We start from the raw sequence: 17258 nt of genomic DNA, 5'->3' as shown, positions 1-17258 counted from the left end.
TAGCAAAACAGCTCTGGAATCTAAACAAAAACAGAACTGCACACAAAGACATTAAAATTGTTATCTGCTATGCAACACTATTAAAAAAAAAACAATCAGCATTGTATACTACTTCAGAGGTGGCACTCATTAGTATATCAAAACTTGCTATGTAGTATTTTGAAAAGAGTTTCTCAACGTAGCATTTTAAGTCACAATGATAAATAGTAAATAATAAATAAATAAAACCACACACGTATCTCCCTATTCTCCCTGCTGTTTTCAAGGAACAATTCTTGTTAAAACTCTCTCCTCCTCTCTCTCTATATATACATATAATACTGTACATGCAAACCAATTTTGAAAAGATTTCAACATTGTTGAAAGATAATTTTTGGAATAATGCAATTAGGAACAAGCATGCTGCTTAAAAACTCTGGTAGGTAGGAAGAAACTCTGGTAGCATGATTTAGATTAATCAATTGTTATTTTACTTGATTGTCAGGAGCTAACAGAAGGGTTATAACGATCATTATGATTTATGCAACATAGAGAAGTAGGGGGGAAAGACAGGTCACTGTCTTGACAAGTTTAAACTCTACAATATGACAGTAAGGAGTGAAAAAAAGGAAGCAAGAGAGAGGCAAGATATTTAGAGTATGAGATGGTGTTACTACAGTAGTGGAAAGAAAGCACAACTTGCATTCTAACACCCCCCCCCCAAAAAAACACCTCTACTAGAACTACATTTTAAATGAAAACCTATGACTAGCCTTGTTCAGGATTCCTAACAATATAGACTGCATTATCCCTCATATGCAAAGCAGACTGCTGCAACCTACAGGGCAGTTTCTCCTGCAAATTCCAAAGATCTCAGAAGCCCACTCTGCAGTAACTTGGAACAGCGTTTTTAGTGTGGCTGCCCCTATTCTACGGAATAGAATTCCCATCGAGATATGACAAGCGCTCACCCCTTTCTTCGCATAAGTATTAATGCTTACATAAAGAATACAAATTCCACGTGGCTCCTTAAAACAAGTTACTGGTACTTCTCAATAGCAAGGAAGATAAAGCCAAAGTTAATTTTCCATTACAGCACCTCCAAATTTTGAAATGAGTTTATTAGGAACCATTGGTATAGTCAGTGTCTTTCCCCACTTTTTGTGTGTGTAAAATACGAGCTGTTGGTACTCATATCTTGATAAAGCCACCTTCAAACCATGGTTTAAAATTACAACTAAATCAAGGCTAACTAAATTGGGGTTCAGAAATAAGCGATATACAGAAAAGGTAAGCTTCCAATCTCCTTCTCATGGCTGCACTGGAAAAGAAGCAAAGGGGGAGCACAAAAGTCCAAGGTTTGCTCATGCAGTACTAATCATTTAGTTTTATGTTGTTAAATGCACAGATAAATGTTTCATAACTATTTGTTCTTTAATCTGGATCAAGCATGATTTTTTTCTGCATTTTGCATGTATCTATATATCAAAGTTTATCTGCACATTTATGATTATGGTAACAGCATCATCTTCCCATTAATGTGAATCTGAATAAGTAAGATAATGGAAACAGTAGAATCTATTCCAGTACTTCATATAGGTTCATCCATAAGAATATACTTCAAATAACTGTATATAGAAGGAAATTAAGTTCCAGTGAAATATTTGTAAGAACAGCAAATACCTGAGGTACTCACAGCTGTAGAGTAAGGGTTCTGAATTCCCAAGTTTTCAGCCCAGCACCCACATCCGTAAAGAGCTGCCTGGCAGAAGAAGAAAGAGAGAGAACTATTTGCCCCTTTACACCAAGTAAAACTTTTGGGTAAAGAATCATTTCCTTTGTTCATCTGCTAAAGGTGCCATATACCTCTATTTTGGTAAGAATTGTATAATCAGGTCTTTCATCCATGTGATTCAATTTGACAGCCCATTTTAGACATAATGATCTCAAGTCCAATGCAAGCAACTGGTGGATGATTCTATGTTAGGTCCATAGAATACAGATAAGAGCCCATTATGAAGCCTACATGGTAACAGTGGTGAAGACAGTGTACAAACCATACTTCCCTGTCATCACTGCTTCTTCAGCATGCCATCCTGTGGTGCTTTTTCCAGGAGGTCTGGGGGTTTCTCCAGCTTGGCCTACATAGAAATGTGAAAGTACCCTCAAGGGCACGCTGCAACATGTTCGCTAAGTACTTTGCATTCAACTTGACATGGATGCCACTAGTTTAGCACTTCAATCCAGGGAGGTATCCAGAACACTTAGCTGGCCCTTCCCTCCTCATGCAGCTAGCAGAGGGGGATTAACTAGCTGGTTCCAGGCAGTGTTAGAAACTGAGATACGAAAGCTAGGAGCTAAATGGCACCTTAAACCTAGGTTATGGGAATGTCTAGGCATGCTTTTTTATAACAAGAATACAAAGCTGAAAATGAATGAACTGCAGCTAAATTATGATTTTCACATGTTCTAGTCCTTCCCCTGCCCACCCGCCTAATTTTTAAAAGAGGGCCTCTTCTCCAGTCTTCAGAGAGTAGCTGGAAGTGGGGAAGCAGAAGAAGGTCCTCTTTCCTTGCACTCTGCAGTTTTAATCTGAACTCTTAGGTGCAGTACTGTGCCCAGAGCTCAGAAACAGCTCACGCTAATGAAATTCCTTGTCTAAGGCAAAATGTGCCTTAGAACAATGGGAATTTCGAACACTGGATCCAGGGAGTGATAAATATCTTAGAGAGAAAGAGGGTGATCCCTAGCACCCTGAAATAAGAAGTTAAGAGACCACTCCTAAAGGAGGTCTCTCCAAACCTTGAAAAATGTGATCATTATAGGGCGATCACAAATACCCTTTTTGAGCAAGATGCTCAAGCAGTTGATTGCTGGACAGCTCCAGGAACTCTAAAAATAGTACTAATTATCTAGACCCATTTGAATGTGGTTTTAGGTGTCACACTCTGCAATAAGTTACAGATGGGTAGCCGTGTTGGTCTGCCATAGTCAAAACAAAAAAAATTCCTTCCAGTAGCACCTTAAAGACCAACTAAGTTAGTTCTTGGTATGAGCTTTCGTGTGCATGCACACTTCTTCAGATACACAGATTGTATCTGAAGAAGTGTGCATGCACACGAAAGCTCATACCAAGAACTAACTTAGTTGGTCTTTAAGGTGCTACTGGAAGGAATTTTTTTTGTTTTGACTCTGCAATAAGTCAGATATGATTTTGCAAAATCAGAATCTGAAAATTTTGTCAATACACTCAAGTATTTTTATGAAGGTTTTGATCTACTTTGTACTATTACTATTTTAAATGTAATGAATTATAAACTGTATGAATGAGAAAGGCAAATGATTTCGAACAAAAGTGGGCTCTGCAAGAGCCAAAGAGGGGAAGTAAGTTGTAGCTGCTAATGGCGCTCTCAAATAAATAGGACTTTGCCTTTAAGCAAAACAATCAGATCAAAAGAAAAGAACATTCCTTGGACGATGAAATGGCATGGTCTAGGGTGCATGTGTCCATTTGCCTAGAGGCACTCTGATCAGGCCAAAAGTTTATGACCTGTAGTTACATATCAACAAAAAGTCTTCCAGTCCAAGATAATGTCTGCAATCAAGAAATCAGTCTAATGCCACATATCAAGAGACTAAGCAAAGTGTAAGAACTCTTGGCACTTGGTCACTCCTAGGATAAAAGCCTGTGAAGTAGCTGAAGGAGCAGTGTGAAGCTTCCACCACCATCACCCAGCTGCCTTCACTTCTCTGTGCTCCTAGTCTGGACATCTAGTTAGATAAAGCAATGACCTAACACGTGGAAGATTGGGAGCCCTGGAATACTATTACCAATAATGTGTTGAAGGTGGTTTTTCTGCTTTAAAAAAAAAAAAATACACAAATTGGTACCATTGCTGCTGGTCTCTCAGATTTCCTATTCTGCAAGACCTGCCCCCTGCTTTGCTAGCCTATTTCCAGCTTCCTGGGCAGGTGGGGCCCTGACTTACTCTAATTACAAAAGACAATGCTGAAGGGGCCAGAGACCATCTTAACTGCGCGTTCTGCTATCAGGATACTTTCCAGAAGAGGAACTCTGGGTGTTATGGTCAAGAAAGCCCTGTCCCATGTAGCTACCAACCATACTTCAGACAGCAGTGGAATGTGGAACATCTCAATCAGCAAATCAGCAGTATTTTATGTACCCTAGACCCATACCCTCGGATTGCGGGTGGTGCTGTAGTCTAAACCACTGAGCCTAGGGCTTGCCAATCCGAAGGTCCGCAGTTCGAATCTCTGCAACTGGGTGAGCTCCCGTTGCTTGGTCTCAGCTCCTGCCAACCTAGCAGTTCGAAAGCACGTCAAAGTGCAAGTAGATAAATAGGAACCACTCCAGCGGGAAGGTAAACAGCGTTTCCGTGCGCTGCTCTGGTTTTGCCAGAAGCGGCTTAGTCATGCTGACCACATGACCCGGAAAAACTGTCTGCGGACAAACGTCAGCTCCCTCGGCCAGTAAAGTGAGATGAGTGCTGCAACCCCAAAGTCATTCGCAACTGGACTTAACTGCCAGGGGTCCTTTACCTTTACTTTTTCTTTTCTTTTTTACCTAGACCCATACGCAAAATTATGACTCTGCTTATGATATCAAGCTTTTGGCTGACTCCCACTTACAATGATTTATCACGTAAATCACAGCTTTCTCATAAACACTACTTTTCCCAAGTTGTAAAGAACGTCACCCAGCCAGTTCTCTCTTTCACAGCAAGTTGGGAACACTTAGGGTAAAATGCAACTCAACATGAAAGCCCTACTAAGACCTACCTGACCAACTCGTCCAGGGTGCTTCAAGGCTAAGCCTCCACTGGACACTGCAGCAGCGACATTTCCTTCTTGGTCAACAACAACTGCTCCAACGGTATCCAGTGTTCCTGAGTCATTCTCCTATGTGACAGGGAAACAAAGACACTGAAAACATACAGACTTGACAGTATTTTGATGTCTCCATAGATGAAGACCTGACTGGTTCACAGAGCCAGCAACACAGCGTGGGACCATTTTTATCTCTTCACTCAACCTGGATCCATTCCATATCCATTCTTTAAAATCATATGCCAAGGTAATTACTATGTAGCTCTTCTATCCAAGGTATAAAAATATAGAAGGGAGCAGACTTTTTCAGCAGTGGCACCAGAGTTAGGGAATAGCTGCCTTTACATCCCTGCCCAATCGTCAAGGTCTTTGGGGGAGTCACTCCTAGTGGCAACCCATGGCTTAGATGCAGACATTCAGCTTCTTCCCTATCGCACTTCCAGTACCTACTGAAGACTTCTTCTTTTTCTTTCAGCAAGCATGTTAATCATAGAATCATAAAAACATAGAATCATAGAGCTGTAGAGTTGAAAGAATCATCTAGTCCAATCACTCTAGAATGCAGGAGTTTCAACCAAAACATTCATGACAGATGGACTGTCACAAAGTTCTTCCTGATACTTAGTCAGCATCTCTTTTTTTACCTCTATTGTATTTGTGGAGTTTGATGTACATGTCTTAGAGACAACTAATTAAGAAGTATATAAATTGTTGAAATAAAAAAATTAAATAAGAAGGTTCACCTGGGGCTATCATCGCTATTATTTTTCTTTACCTAGGCATTTACAGATTTTACTAATTTAAAATGAGAAAAATCTGACATTTTATTGTTCTTTTATATTTATTTTGTGCTGTATACTGGCACCATATCTTAAATATGAACGGTAGTGTAAAATGTGTAAAAAAATAAAGCAAATATCCAATAGCTGTTGTCAGGGGCTAAAGGAAACTTATCCATTAAAGTTATTTCCCTTTACTTGTCAACCAGACTTCCTGTCTGATCTTCCCACAATGCCAATACAATGCCAAGTTCCCCATTCAAATTAATGCACAGGGAAGAGCAAGGTATACCTCCCTCACTGCTGAATAATGTTAGAGGTGGAAAGTCTGTGGGTTCTCCAGATGTTGTCTGGCTACAGCTCTCATCAGCCCCAGCCAGCATGGTCAATGGTCAAGGATGATGAGAGTCCAGCAACCTCCTGAGGACCAAAGGTTCCTCATCCTTGTGTTAAAGAATCAAGCAGGCAATTCCCTGGACTTGGTAGACTTTAAGTTCAGTACAACAAAAATACTCCAAAAGGGCTCACCACAGTTCTTCCTTTGATCTGAATGACATTAATGCCAAGTGAGAATAAAAAACAGTAAAACTAAGCTGTTCTATTTTGCCAGAGGGAGGCTCAAACTGGTTTTTAAAAGTTAGAAGGTTTATTACGAAAACATTTGAGAACCATTAACTGAGATTAAAGCTCTTATAGCTTGTGGGCATAATGACATTCCATTCAAAAGAATACACCCATTGCCAATTAATTAACCCTAATCACCCACAAGCTCTGTCTTCACAATCAATAGCAAAAAGTCAGGATCACACACTCGCTCACCTACATTGCACTGAAAGCATGGGCAGAGGAGGTCTCTCCTTTTAGAATTCTTTAATCACACAGACTTGCATAATTTTCAGAATGTGCCCAAAGCAGTAATTGTTACTAAACGTTATTCAGCCTCCCTATTAAAGTTAATGAGGCTAATGGAGGAGTCTTTAGATCAACTCTACAGATGGCTAATCTAGTGTATGCCAAAACAGAGCAAAAGACACACTCTTGAACATCAAACTTATCTCTCTACCACACAGGAAGTAATAATAATAATAATAGGTTAGATAACAAGGTGCCTAGCAAGAGTGGAAAGCGGCCTGGATTTCAGTGGCAACTCCATTTGCCCATGCCTGCACTGGCCCCAACAGGAGCTGCTGGGGGGGAGGCACAGAGAGGAGGGCTAAGAAAGTCCTATTACACAAACAGAATTTTGTTAACAGTTGTTAAGATGTAAGATAATATAACATTTCCATTTTAATATTACAAAGATAGGAAATGCAACACAACTTTATAATTTTATTATTAAATGATTGATTTTGGATACCACCCTTCTTCACCTGAAGATCCTTGGGGACCTCACCACAGAAAATCAAGCTACAGTAATCAAGCAATACAATCTTACCTTCACCCTTAAAAGTCAAATAAAAGAGGCAGATTTAAAAGGCAAACTACCATGCTCCCCCCCCCAGCTATTTCACATGCATGACCACCTCTCTCTCATTCTTGTCACGTGAACAAAGCATACAAAATACTGTGGCTTGAATTCTGAGTTCTCATGAGCTGAATACCATTCATGGGACACTTCCAGTGAAGTATGGGGGGGGGCAAGAGACTTTCACTGATTTGTCATCGCCTCTGCAGCCCACCCACCCCACTCCCCACCCCGGAAACCTGCTCTGGAGGGTAAAGGTAAAGGTAAAGGTACCCCTGCCCGTACGGGCCAGTCTTGACAGACTCTAGGGTTGTGCGCTCATCTCACTCTAGAGGCCGGGAGCCAGCGCTGTCCGCAGACACTTCCGGGTCACGTGGCCAGCGTGACAAGCTGCATCTGGCGAGCCAGCGCAGCACACGGAACGCCGTTTACCTTCCCGCTGGTCCCTATTTATCTACTTGCACCCGGGGGTGTTTTCAAACTGCTAGGTTGGCAGGCGCTGGGACCGAGCAACGGGAGCGCACCCCGCTGCGGGAATTTGAACCGCCGACCATGCGATCGGCAAGTCCTAGGCGCTGAGGTTTTACCCACAGCGCCACCCGCGTCCCTCTGGAGGGTAGGGGGACCCAACAGAACAGGAAGGAAGGTGGCATACTTGACTACAAAGAGAAACATCTTTTCCTTCCCCAACTGGCAGCCTCTACCGGATTATAGTTCCTTCTGTGAACAGAAGGAGTCATTCCATTTGCAGAAGAGTAACTGTGGATCAAATCCTGCACCAGTGTCATAAGGCAGGGGGAGAGGAAGGGGAAATTCCATTGGTCAAAGAAATCTCAAATATTTAAGAAGACAATGTAAATCTAACACAATAATTAAACAATTCATTTTTTAAAAATGAACCGTTCAATCTGTTAACAAAAGACATTTGGAATCCAGTTACTTATAATAAACAGCTTGCGTTAGAGTACATATACTACTATGGAGTTCACAAGGCAATTTTAAAACCTGGCTTCAATTTCCAAATTATAACTGGAACATAATTATCTCACTATGCAAAAATGAATTTACGAACACTCAAAATTATTAAGCACTAAAGAAGCTATAGTGCAATGCAACAGAAGTTATTTCATGCTCTGCTGGAAACTGGTCCCATTTGCATGTAATGGTAAGCCAAGACTCACCCAGAAAATTTCAAGTGGTCTGTGGGGACAGGGACACGGGTTTGGAACTGCTGCCTTAAAGTATTGTCAAAAGACCCTCCAAATCTCAAATAGCAGGTTGGTAAGTCCATGTACTGGCATATGTAAGCATTGACTTGACCTTTAATATATAAATTGTACTGAAATCCCTCTTTCCTTAGTTTTATGTTTTCAAGGCTCCTAGTCTTTTTGGATATAAAACGTAAGCAATACTCCAAAGACATGATTTTTTACATATGCTACTGTAACTTGAATAGTTTTTTTTGTTTTGTTTGCTTTTGTTTCTCCATAAAGGGAGAAACAGAGCAAGAAGTTCTACAGTACACCTCATTTTTCCTTTTTAATTACTGACAGCAAAACTATATTCAAAATATAGTTGGCAGCAGGCAAAAACTACAGTGCTGAAATGACCACTTAGTAAAGAAAAAAACCCAGCTATGATTTTTCTATAGAGGACCATTCTGGGCCAGGTCAATGCTGGGTAAATGTCCAGACATGTTTACCTACCTGGTATTACAGATTTCATCCCCTTCCAGATCCACAGAAAATGCTTTAAAGTGAGAAATGTTCACCAAAATCTTAAACTGGAGAAATTTTTTCAACAGATATTTATCTTTTCATGTTTGTATTTGTCATGCACATTCTGAAAAAGTGAAAATGAATAGTAAAATATATAAACAAATCATAATGGTAAGGCACACTTATTTGTTCTGCAAACAATAGTAGATTCCTTTGATAGTTCTGTTTTCATATTCCCCTAAGACGGGGGGCGGGATTACTTATGACATATTGGCTATGAGTACAAGTGGTTTATCCTTTGTACGCAGGTTATGTTCACACAGAGATACACCATAAAGCTGCTCCCAAAGGCCATGGAACTCTCCAAAGCAGCCTTCAATGAGCCAGAAGGGGAAACTGCTGGAAGGACAAATCAAACACAAGCAAGCATGCCTGCATGCACACACCTGTTTCCATTAAAATATAATGATAAATAATACTGCAACATAGTGTTGACTATCAATTCACAAGAGCAACAAGAACTCCCAAAAAAACTTCAGTCCTTGTCACTGTAGTGATTTAAGGTTGACCAATAGTTTTCTGAACAGATACCAACCTTTTCACTTGATTGTCTTCTTTTCTTCAACTGAAAAATATCGGTTTCCACCTTTTCCGCCAATTCCAGTTTCCTCTTGTTCCTCTTAAAAGCTGCTAAACTAAGTCCTATAAAATATTTAATGGCATTTTAATGACTTAAGAATTAAACCAAGGACACCTTCTTTAAACACTACACTTTGGTACTGGCAACAATAGCCCCTACTCAGATCTATGTACAGATTATATTTCATCATGTCCACTGAATAAGAATGGATTTATGAATATCAAAAACACAAATTACTCAAAACTTGGCCTAGCTGGCATGTTGCACTCAACCACAGCTTATTTTAAACCAAGGTTTAAAGCAAATGAGCAGGGTGCTTCGCTCTTCCCTCTGCTAATCATTTGCTGCAACAGGGAAAACTAGAGACTAGCCTCATGTTATGTGCAAAACCAGTGTTTTTAGTTTGCTTCTTGGCTTCTCAATCATGGTTTGTGTAGGGAAAACAAATCACAAGTGCTGGATCCCACATAACCCAAAGCCAGTCCAATTCCTCCCCAGTGTGAACAAAGGTTAGCAGGGGAAGCAGTGAAGCAGGAACTGTGGAACAGCATGAACTAGCGTGCTGCTCATTCACATTAAACCACAGTGAAAATGTGTAAACTAGGTCATTGATGAAATGCATATAAAAGCATTCACTAATTTTATTCTCAATGAGCCCAGGCTTGCTATCTGCCATGTTGCTGGCTTCCTGCATAAGGCCAGAGTAGCTGGTGTCGAGTACCTCAGCTTGTCTACTGGGTTCAACCTCACTATTGTTGTTGTTGTTTAGTCGTTTAGTCGTGTCTGACTCTTCGTGACCCCATGGACCAGAGCACGCCAGGCACTTCTGTCTTTCACTGCCTCCCGCAGTTTGGTCAAACTCATGCTGGTAGCTTCGAGAACACTGTCCAACCATCCGTCCTCTGTCGTCCCCTTCTCCTTGTGACATCCATCTTTCCCAACATCAGGGTCTTTTCCAGGGAGCCTTCTCTTCTCATGAGGTGGCCAAAGTATTGGAGCCTCAGCTTCACAATCTGTCCTTCCAGTGAGTACTCAGGGCTGATTTCCTTCAGAATGGATAGGTTTGATCTTCTTGCAGTCCATGGACTCTCAAGAGTCTCCTCCAGCACCATAATTCAAAAGCATCAATTCTTCGGTGATCAGCCTTCTTTATGGTCCAGCTCTCACTTCCATACATCACTACTGGGAATACCATAGCTTTTCGTATACGGACCTAAACTTACCCAAGTAAACCACTTCCTCTATTGGAAGTATTGAGCAGCATGGCTCTCCTTAAAATGTGATCAACTCTAAAATTTGTGTTGAATATAATTGTTCTTAATTTCTCTATCTTATAAATAAAAATGCAATACAGGCAACTCCCCGTTTGCACAGGTGCTGCATTCCGGGTCATTTCGTGCTTGTGTGAATTTGGAAACTTGTTGAAAAAGCCTGCAAGCACCCCATTCGACTCTCACTGCCCCACATCCGTTCTGCACTTTTAGTGACATTTCAGTGAAATTTTTATGATACTTCCAGGTCACTTCCAGGGGCAGCACTGTGAGCATGTGCATGACCGTGCACATATCGTTTCCGCCTAAAACAGGAGTTGCCTGTATAAAAAGAATGCTAGCCAATATAGAGGGCAAGGGTCTGCAAAACTGCTCTGCTTTGCACACAGGATTCACAGAGAAAAATCTCAAGAGGATTCAAGCAGTCACTCCTACATTTATGTATCTAGCTTACTTATTTCATTTCTTTATTTCATAATGGAACTCACAGAAACATACAGGTCTCCCATCAAGATACTGACCAGGCCCCTGCCTTGCTAGCTTCATCATGTGCATTCAGGACATGCACTGGGAACATGGCTGTGGCCTTGCGTTAAAAGGAAAGGTTGCCACCATTCAAACTCTTCTAATCATCTTCATCGGTTGGGTAGCCAAAATAGTGCCCTCCAGGTGCTATAGGATTTCAACTCGCATCATCCCTGACCATTGGGATTGATGGGAGGTAGTCAACAGCTGGAGGGTACTGCACTGGCCATCTATGGCATTTTGACCTTTTATCTCAACACAAACTCAACTTTATTCTAACAAAAGTGGGGGTCAACAATCATGGTTACACTGTCTAAAGATGATTAAAAGACTCTTAGATGGAATTCCCCCTCACAGGGAATTTAAACATTATGTAAATGAATACACACTTGTTTATTTTAAATTATTTTTTACCCTGCCTTCCTTGCAGATAATCAAAGCAACTTACAGCCAATCAACATTTGCAGCAGCATTAATAAAACGTACATGCATGAAACAGTGAAAACTTCAAAGGATGCTGAGGATATTTCTCCCCATGAGCGATGGGATGTCACTCCATCTTCAAAGGAAGGCTTTTCTTGATAATAGACCTGTTTGAAGTTAGGTGTTGACTGGCTGCTTTGTGGACACACACTGCTTGTGATGACATCTGCCAAGATCGGGAGGGCAATCCTTTTGCTCTCTACGATGGACAGGGTGCCTATCAATTCTCTATTAGTATGTCACCCTAATCTATGGCACTTAATGTTTATGTGAAAGAAACATTATAAGACTGAACACTCCTTTTGTGTTTCCTTTGATAAGCTTGAAACTGTTAGCTCCTTTAAAGAAATCTCTTTGGTTCAATTGTTCTTTGTCTCCAAATGGTTCAGATCTGTCAGATTCATCACCTGATAGCTGGTATCTGCTGCAGATCACGTAACACAGGACAGAAAAGCTTACCTACATAGTGCATGTACACTCATGTGAGCTGTATCCTGACCTTTGTGAATAGTCAGGAATCAGCTACCTGTCTGGATACCTGTGGAGGGAGAATGGCAACTACCAGCAGCAGGCCCTGAAGTGTAAGCTGGCTGGCCTGTGTGTCAATCACAGATATTATAAATTCTTCCCATGAGGGGTCTGAAGAAATAAAGCACAGGGAGTCACACAGAGTATATCTGTGCATTTAAAACAATTATATTTGTTTTAAATAATCCGAATATTTTTCTGAACTACATGAGCAAAATTTATTGATGCATAATGATGGTCACTGGTTTGTTCCAATGACTTATTTTATATCTAAAAATCAGTATGCTTCTGCTTGTTTGAACTTTAAAAAAAGACTTATCTTCAATTAATGTATCAATGGAAAATAACCCATACTTTTTTTTAAGAGGAAGATTTTTTGGCCACCTGTTGGAGACATGGTCTTTTCAACTGGTGATTATGCAAGTTTGGTGAAATTACCCTCTCAAATTCAGATTGGTCAAAAATTTATTATTAAGTCAATTCCCCCACCACCACCACCCTCAGCCATGTACAGTGGTACCTCGGGTTAAGTACTTAATTCATTCTGGAGGTCTGTTCTTAACCTGAAATTGTTCTTAACCTGAAGCACCACTTTAGCTAATGGGGCCTCCTGCTGCCACTGTGCCGCCACTGCACGATTTCTGTATTTATCCTGAAGCAAATTCTTAACCCGAGGTAATATTTCTGGGTTAGTGGAGTCTGTAACCTGAAGCGTATGTAACCTGAAGTGTATGTAACCCGAGGTACTACTGTATTCAGTTTAATTATACTCTAAATTCTCAGAAACATTATTCAGATTCATTCTAATTGCAGTGAACTGAAATTAAGCAGGATAGGCTTCACTAGATATCCAACAATTTCACAGGCCATGAGCAATCACCATGTCTATTTCACCACCAGCATTAAAGCAACAATATTGTCTGGAATCACCAAAACAAATTTAGAAACATGATAAGCCCTAGAAATAGTTTTAAGTGCAATCACAGCAACAACAAAAGAGTATGTTCCTAATCCTCAGAAAAGCAATCTGACTCTGGCCAATCATACAGCACCCTCTAGCAGTCATTTAATGGAGTGTACCAAAAATGCACTGAAGTGGCTGAAGCGGTACTGCAGCTTCCCTTCTAAAGCTGGCTGGGGGTAAAATGATTGGCAAAAGAAAGATTACAAAGCACAATTACTAGAGAGTCAGCGAGAGTAAGCTTGTTTAGCAAAGCTTTTAGGTCAGCAGCTTATAAACTGCGTAACCAAGGAGAGGCAGAGATGAAAATAATTAAGAGTAAGTATCTGAAAGTGAGACTGACAATATACTGAAGCTGCTGAAGCTTTTCAAATGCTACACCACCAGTTACACTATTTAAAACCTCCTTAGCTCCAGAGATGATATTTTGGCTGTTATGCAGATAAAAATCCAGTGTGACTACGATTCTTTAATCTGAACAGTATCCAAGTGTTTAGCAGCCTAGATCCCACTGTTTTGATTGTTTTCTTGATTGTGTGCCTTAAGCTTCTCAGAAGAAGAATTCCTAGGAACAGTTTACTCACTTGTTGCCATGACACCTGGAGGGCAGGCAGGTATCCCGTGATCCACTGCCCATCTGAAAGCTCCTTCGCCAACTAAAAAACTAGCAATGAGGAAAACAAAAGAGGTGGGGAAGACAAACTTTGACTAGGGATGTACTTCAGGTAAGGTTAGCTGCAGCTTAATTACAAGGTTTCTGTTTATCATGTCAGGAAACTTCACAAACGTAATTCAATTTACAGGTTTAAATTAAGTGAATAACCCCATACATGATTACTCAGAACTCTGCCCCTCTAACCTCATTGAGGCTTACTCTCTAATAATACAGCCTTCCCCAGGCTGGTGTCTTCCTGCTGATGCCAAACCCTCATCACCAGCACCTAGCCAGCATAGCCAGGGGTCAAGAATGATGGGAGTTATAGTCCAACAACATCTGGAGAAAACCAGGCTGGGGAAAGCTAGTCTAATGTTTTGGGTTACAGCCTAATCCACCTCTTCAAGTTAAGAGGCGCTGGTCTTTAGCCTTTATTTCTGGAACGTTTAAAACAAGGTGGAAACTAGGAATTAACAGGGGGGGAAATGAAGACAGAATTATTATGAGAACTTCCGTTGTTACAACAAGCATAAAACATAGTCCTAAGTAATGAAACAATGAGAAGTTCCACACCCTCCCCATACACCCACCCACACACACACTCAGATCAGTTACTACTATAAGTTACTGCACTTCTTATTTTTGTAAAATGAAACAGCAACAGTTGTCCTCCTGTTTGTTATTGACTGCACAAGGCTCCAAAGATGGGTGTTGTGATTCTTGTTCACATGACTAGCAACAACGAATAGGTAGTGTGATGGGATAATGAGCTGCTTGTGCGTAAAATGCAAGTCCCTCAGAGTTTGATCAGGTTCTCAAACCTCTGCCTGTGACGGAGCCCCTCCGGCATGGCTGCGTCAGTCGCTAGCAGAATCCGAAAGTGGTTGCTTTCGGAATCTCTTCCAACATAAAAGCTCCTTAACGGAAACACGTCTTCTGGACTCTCGGCGTGACAGTTTCCGGCGAGGAGTGGGTGTCCCTATAGGAGGTCTTGAGACCTCCCCACTGTTTTCGCTGGAAGTGTCTCTGAGCCATCCCTCCGACTCACTTTCCCTTGGAGTTCCTTCTCTCCCCCTACTGGTTCCCTCTTCAGCTGCTACGTCTCTCTCAACCTCAGTGAGCCTTTCCACCTCCTGTCCTTCCGATGGCAGTTCCCTGACAGGTAGCCAATTATTTAGGCCAGCTACTATTGCAACTTGGTTAATCATTGGTTATTAACACAGCACACAAAAATGTATCCTGTTTATCTTAAAACCTGCCACATACCAATTACCCTGGAAAAGCCCAGATTTTTGTATTCTGAGAAAAAGTAAAAACCATTTCATAATACCCCCTGCATCATTTTGCCACTTGGTTGTTGCCTCTTCAAGAGAGAAAAACCCAACTATTTCTAGCCCTCTGTGAAGAGAAGTATGACTGAACATGATCCCTGTTGAAAATAGCATTGGGATATGACATTGTTTTACCCCTAAGGGTCAGGGGCTTTAAGCACTTTAGGCTCTATACTCTATCATGTCCTGTCTGCTAAGCTGAAAAGATCTTCTCCTTGTCAACATTCTATATAGACTGTTGAAAAACTTATTTCAACCTGATTTCTCTGGCAAGATTTTTCACCTATTTTTACATTTATAGGTGTATAATATAGCATGTAAGCTAATCAGCTTGAACAGGATATTCAGACCATAGTTAGGCTATTATTATTATTAAAAAATTATAATAAACTTCCTTATTCTTTCACACTTGAAAATTATTACAATTGTAGCGAATGTGAATAATTATAGTTCACCTTCAAATCTATACAAAAATTAAATCAATGTGAAACCATTTTCTCCTCAACAAAAATGAGAGCATATGCTGAAAGTTTAAAACTCTGGAAGCAAAAGGAGAGCACAAATGTAACATTTCACAACAACAAGCTATGTTTAGCTTTGAGGTCTGATTTATTGGATTTTTAATATTTTGAACCCGAAACATCAGAAATAAAAGCTTAGCAGTGTAAATATCTGCATAAACAACCACAGAGGAAGAAGTTCAGACTTACAACAGAATATTAAAGATAAAAGGCAAAGTTATGCTATTTACAGCTGTAATAAGCGTGCAAGATGTTCCAAGATCAACAACAAAGCCAGTCCTCGTCTTAAAAGCACGCTATTACTGATGCACACTAAAAAGCATCAGCCTTCTTTTAATAAGAGTAACTTTCAAATATTGTATGCATTACTGCCCCAAATAAGAAACAAACAGAACAAAGTAATTACCAAGGTGGAATTCTGCCAGCAGACAGCTTTCCTTTCTGCCCTTCACACAACAATCTATTTGCCACGGAAACAGGATTTTTGATTCCTAGGAACAGGAAGAAAAGACATTTAAGGAAATGGTCATGCAGTACTCCAGATAGTTTTAATTTCCTTGTATTTAAACCAATTAACTCAACAAGTTATTCAGGGGGGGAAAGTTCATTTATTCCTTGGCTTTGCAATTAACATCTCAAAAATAAGCCTTATTTTAGCACCCCAAACACCAGAGATGTCAAATTAAAAACAGAACAGAGACTGGATAGATGAAGGCAAAAACCTTAAACTAATAACACAGAAAGGGTGAAAACAAAACATAGCTAATAGCCATCAAACGATTATTTTGCACAATGCCTAAAAACATATGGTGCTTGCTCTTCGTCACATGCAATACTATCCATGTAATAGGATTTGAAGTAACATTATGCACCATGTTTATAGCGTATTAGGGCTCCAACTACATACTCAAATATCTTTTTGAATCTAAACATTCCGTCTTCTAGAGCTTGCTCAACATACCACTGAGAGCGCCAACTGCTCCAAAATTGAGTGATTTTCCATCCATGATACTGGCATCACATTCTATTTCACCCAAAAGGTTTAGGTTAGACCCCATTCCTGCATTAGTAAAGGGTGAATCCTGTAAAGAAATGTAAAGAAAGAATGCATGAAGGCAAACCATCCATAATTATGCAGATTATCAAAGGAGTTAAATGATGAGTACTGGGGCCAATTGGCCTCTCAGCACATGCTGTTCATCCCATCAGCTGAAACTCAAGTTTCCTTACATGAGAGAAGCCAATGAAGGGTGCAGAGTGAAGAAGAAGATGCAAAGAAATGGCAGATGGAGAAAAAAAGCAACTGTGCTTTCTACCTTAAAAAGGGCTAGGATGGGAAGTATTTGAGACACTTTCTGCAACAACTGAATTATGAGACCAGAGAAACAATTTCAATGGATTCCAAACAAGAAAATTGGCAGAGCATACAAAGAGTGTGAACTTGGGGGCGGGGGGGGGGGGGGAGAGAGACTCTGGTAACAAATGCTAAAATTGCATCATTATTTTAGTGTCAGACTTCATCCAATATACTGGAAGTAGTTCTAACACATAAAC

The 17258-nt window shown here is 40.5% G+C and overlaps 1 protein-coding gene across 6 annotated transcripts in view; it reads right to left on the bottom strand.

The window, feature by feature from the left end:
* Positions 1-17258, bottom strand: part of TASP1 (taspase 1) — a 52012-nt gene that overhangs the window by 22213 nt on the left and 12541 nt on the right. For all 6 annotated transcript variants that reach the window (XM_028722249.2, XM_028722250.2, XM_028722252.2 and 3 more), the window contains 6 exons: positions 16666-16786; positions 16111-16195; positions 13782-13861; positions 9385-9491; positions 4780-4899; positions 1663-1741 (listed from right to left, as the gene is read on the bottom strand). In XM_028722249.2, coding sequence (XP_028578082.1) covers positions 1663-1741; positions 4780-4899; positions 9385-9491; positions 13782-13861; positions 16111-16195; positions 16666-16786 — 592 coding nt within the window. The remainder of the gene's footprint in view (positions 1-1662; positions 1742-4779; positions 4900-9384; positions 9492-13781; positions 13862-16110; positions 16196-16665; positions 16787-17258) is intronic.

Source organism: Podarcis muralis, chromosome 3 (assembly GCF_964188315.1).
Source record: "Podarcis muralis chromosome 3, rPodMur119.hap1.1, whole genome shotgun sequence".
Taxonomy (NCBI): domain Eukaryota; kingdom Metazoa; phylum Chordata; class Lepidosauria; order Squamata; family Lacertidae; genus Podarcis; species Podarcis muralis.
Note: the sequence above shows the minus strand (reverse complement) of the source record. Positions and strands in the feature narration are given on the sequence as shown.